The following is a 4,838-nucleotide window of genomic DNA, read 5'->3' as shown; positions in this document are numbered from 1 at the left end:
TCCTGTCTCTGCTTCCACTTCCTCTATTCCTGTGCGTTCAAACCATTCATCTGTTGTCTCAGGTAAACACGTGTCCACATTTTGTTATGGCTGTATTGCCACTTCACCAGCCTGCTCCCCCATGTCCTCTGTATCCTCCATCCCTATGTCCTCCTCTGTGTCTGACTCAACCTCCCGTCTTGTCATCACACCAGTCCGCTCTACTGGAAGAAACATACACTGTGTAAGGAGACCACCTTACACACCAACCTCTCTGTGTCTCCATTTTCTGATCACACCACATACACAGGTATGCTGGGCTGCTTCTTCACCACAATGTATGGCCTGGGCTCCCACTTGTCCCCCAGTTTCTGCTGCCCCTCCTTATGACACACTTTAACAAGAACTCTGTCACCTGGGTTAAAGGCTTGACTCTTTGCCCTCTGATCGTATTTTTTCAGTTGTCCCTTGGCCTGGTGAAAGGTCTGATTAGCCTGGGCATAGGCCTGTGACAGACAGTCATATAGAGTCTGGACATACTCACTATATTCACATGGCTCATTAGTGGTCTGGAGCCTGAAGATCAGGCCGACAGGGAGCCTGGGATGGCTGCCAAACATCAGCAAGTATGGTGGATATCCAGCAGAGTTGTGGCACATGCAGTTGTAGGCGTGGGTCATTGCATCCACATACTCATGCCACCAGGGCTTCAGTTGAGGCTCTAATGTCCCAAGTATGTTCATGAGGGTGCGGTTAAACCATTGTAGTGGGGATGATAGGATGTTGTGTGGGTTTTAGCAATGCCAGTACACAGCTCTTTCACAACAGCACTTTCAAAATTGCGCCCTTGGTCTGCATGCAATTTCACAAGGAAAGAAGAAGCAGAATTTCTCCACAGCACTTTAGTGGGGTATGTGGTCAGTGACGATGAGGACGTTTTCTATGCCACTCTTCAACTTCTCCAGAGTCAGAAAGTCCTCACATATGAGCTCCATGGGGACACTGCTGTGAATGCTGACCAGGGGAGCCCTGACACCTGCAGCTGGGGTCTTTCTGAGGCAGCACCTCTCACTCTGCTCACACCAAGCCTTTATCTCCTGGAACATCCGTGGCCAATGAAATCTTTCTCTTGTCATCTGCACCGTCCTCTCAAAACCCAAGTGCCCTGAGTCATCATGAAGACTCCACTATTCCCCTTTGGCAGTCTCAGATGCAGCGATACATGATACCATCTTTTATCACTAACCTCCTCCAACACCAGTGATCACTGATCCTCTCAATGCAGCTTGGTTTCTGGTTCAGACTCTTATATTGCAAGACAGGGCTGATGACAGGATCCTCCTTCTGCCCTGCATGGCTCTCCTGTTTCATCATGGAAGGAAGTGACTCCATCCCCATATTTCTCTGTAGGGCTCATTAGATCGGGGAGGTTCACATTTCTCTGAGGCAGACGTGTCCTGGCCTGTGGGGCTTTTTGGGTCACCTCGAGTCTGAAGTTGTTTCTTCCTTCCTCTCACCGTCCAAAGACATGCTGGTTAGGTTCATTGGTGATTCTGAATTGGCCGTAGGTGTGAGTGTGAATGGTTGTCTGTCTCTCTCTGTTAGCCCTGTGATAGACTGGAGACCTGTCCAGGGGATGGGACACCTGGGATAGGCTCCAGCCCCTCTACCACAACAAGTGGTTACAGAAAATGAATGATTACAATTATGACAGATACAGCACCAGATATGGCTGCTATAGAGGCAAAGATAGTTGGATTATAATTTGTATCTTCCTTCCTTTGACCCTCGTGTCCATCTACACAGTTTATTCAGGATGGATTTTGACAGGTTCACTTTACTTTAACAATGCATTAACTCTTATCTAGGTATTATAACATAGGTTCAGAAACAAGACCATGGCCCATGTCATTCTACTTCTACCCATTAATGTGTGTCTTAACCTCTCTATCTCTCTCGGTTCATCTCAGTTCTCATCACCCACACCTTCCTTCCTTCTCTTTTCTTTGCTTCCTCTTCCCTCTCTCAATACACCACAGACCACAGGCATCTTAAAATCAGACAGAAAGGCTATCACAGTCAAACCTCCACCATCAGTGTGGATTAAACTGGTTGAGGTTTGAGTTTAGATGAGTAACCCTGCATCAGTGTATAGTCTCTGGACTGTCAGTTCAGGGGGTTGAGGTTTTTCTAAAGACACAGCAGCAACGTCTCACACTGATATAAAGTTTTCCTCCTGATAAAAATCAAGACAACTGAACCGCTGTTTATCTGTGACTGAGCTCTAAACATGTGGAAATCATGACTCCCTAAGTGAGAGTAAATAACAGAATGATAGTTTTATTCTTTATACAAGGTAGAAAGGAAATTCTCCAACATCTATTTTAAATGTTTCAAAGAAAAGAGTAATCATAGATCACTCATAGATCACACTGCATCCCTGTAATGTATGACATATTTGGTGCAACATTAAAATAAAGAAGGTAAAACAAACCCTCAAACTGGATTGATAGAAAGTCTGTTGTATAAGTTTGAAGTTCTAAATGATTCTTGGAGGATGTTTTGTTGAAAGAATATCTGCTGATGTCTTGATGATGATTCTGCACATCTGTACGTTTCATGATCACATCTGACCTCATATGTCACTTCCTCATACGAGCAGATTTAAATGATCAGAAACCTGCTACGTGTCACATTCTGCTGTAGACTGTTTAGATGCAGAGGACAGAACCAACACTAGTGGGAGGAACTCATTCAGGTGAGATCTGACAACTTTTAAAAAGGTAAATATTGGAACATTTCTCTTATTAAATCTAGATATTATTCATTAAACGTAATTTATGTCTATCATTTATACTGTTCTATAGCTATACGACTTTACTGTTGACCTACACCTCAGAGCTTAATGGATATTATTACATCTCTCTACTCTCTCAAACACCAGGATTCACACTGAAGAATGGAAGAGTTGCACATTAATGCCACGCAGAATGAAAGTTTTAATTACACCAACATCAGCAACAACATTCATCACGACTTAGAGGATGGCATCTCCTATGGATGCTATGAAGGCAAAGAGGGATTCATCATGTATGTTTTTATATTACTCATCATCTGCATCAGCCTTCCTCTGATCCTAGTGGCCATCTACTCACTCTCTTCTCTGGTGAGTCCATTATAACAGATGTATGTATTTATAATGATGTGTTGTGTACAGTCTGTCAGTAAATGATTGTCTTTGACTCGTCTCAGGTGTAAAAGTCTTGGTACATCTGGTTCTTAGATGGATATATGTCTCTGACTGCAGTTTCTGGGCAGAGCCAGATGTCATATTTGGAGGAGGTGAAGTTCAGAACATGTTAACGACTGCTTTAGTTACTTTTACCAATGTTTTCCTGCAGGTCAGAAAGGATCACGGTGCTCCAGTCTACATCATCAACCTCCTCATTTCTGACATTATTCAGCTCCTCTGTATGATTGATCGGACAACATACTGCAACCGTGTCTTCATTTATTTTCACATTCATATTCTATTGTCCAGTGTTGGCTTCATGGTGTGTATCTCCCTAGAAAGGTAATTATCTGTCTGATCCAGTTTGTGTGTATCTACGTCTGTGTCTAACCATTTTATTAGTATATAATTCTGATGCTCCTCAAAGACTGTCGATGTGTGTCTGTCTTTCATTACAGGTATTTGCTCATCGCCTGGCCGCTGTGGTACAGATTCAGACGAACCATCAAGACCTCTGTTGTGGTCTCTGTCCTAGTCTGGATACTTCCTTTTGTTTTAATCATCATAATAGCCCTCATGGCATTTTTCGAAACTCGTCCTCAAGTCATGTCAACCCCCATTGCCGTCTTCTTCCTCCTCCCCCTCCTTCTGTTCATCTTCTTCCTGGGTGGGACTCTTAAAGCCCTGTCTACATCCCTCAGTGTCTCCTCTGATGAAAAACGAAGAATTGTGTCAGTTTTGGTCGTGGTGCTGCTTATTTACACACTGCTGTTCCTGCCCAGAGTTATTTCGTTAATGGCAGGAGAAGACAGAATGAGCTCTAGCTTCACCATTGTGTCCATCATTCTTCTTCTGTTGAGTCCTCTTGCAGACTTGATTTTGTACATTTTCATCAGGAAAGGAACCACAGACAAGCTTCTGGCCTCTCTGTGTTGTTGCAGAATGCAGCTTCAGGAATCATCAGATGAACAACATGAATAACGACAGCATGTACACAGTCAGCGTCATGTAGGCAGGAAGTAGAAGTTTTAGTTTAGTTGTTGTAGTAGGAGGCAGCGGCCAGCAGGTGGTGTTCTGCTGTCATTTCTGACAGCAGAACACAGAGATCCATGCAGAAGTCTGCTGCATGTTGCCTCCTTTTAAACCAGCTGATCACCAACTGTTGTACAGCTGACACTGAGACAGCAGAGATCCAACAAGGAAGAAGTTTCTCTCTAAAGCTGAGCGTTGTGCAGGGTGACAGTTTCTAAACTAGAAGAGTGGATCTGAATGTGTGATTATCATAGTTTTTGTTGCTTAGAAAGTGCTAAATAAAACTGCTGTTCATCATTTATTCAATTAAAGGTCTATATGATGTGATTCTTTTTCTCCTTCATTGATCCCTCAGTTGGGAACTCTTTCTCTCCATTTAATCCATCCATTCGTTCACAAATCAGTGTGGACTCTGATCAGAGAAGCAGAAAAACTGTTTTAACAAGTATTTTGTAGTCCACAACGGCAACTCCTGGCACCAATAAAGAGATACTTTAAATTACAATATCTCCAGTCTGTCTGCAAAAGATCTCTGTCATCCAGGTCAGGGTACATCCAAAAAAAACAAAGATGAAAAAAGGGCTACTGGAATTTT

The 4,838-nt window shown here is 43.2% G+C and overlaps 1 protein-coding gene across 1 annotated transcript; it reads left to right on the top strand.

The window, feature by feature from the left end:
- Window positions 1-2,938: 2,938 nt before the first annotated feature.
- Window positions 2,939-4,248, top strand: LOC311500049 (mas-related G-protein coupled receptor MRG-like; the record flags this gene model as incomplete). The annotated part of the gene is given in 4 exon segments (XM_084561224.1): window positions 2,939-3,145; window positions 3,381-3,553; window positions 3,670-4,187; window positions 4,190-4,248. Coding segments are annotated over 4 exon segments (957 nt in total).
- Between the last annotated feature and the right edge of the window lie 590 nt (window positions 4,249-4,838).

The sequence above is a fragment of the Chelon labrosus genome, assembly GCF_963514085.1.
Source record: "Chelon labrosus genome assembly, chromosome: 15".
NCBI classification, from domain to species: Eukaryota; Metazoa; Chordata; class Actinopteri; order Mugiliformes; family Mugilidae; genus Chelon; species Chelon labrosus.
Note: the sequence above shows the minus strand (reverse complement) of the source record. Positions and strands in the feature narration are given on the sequence as shown.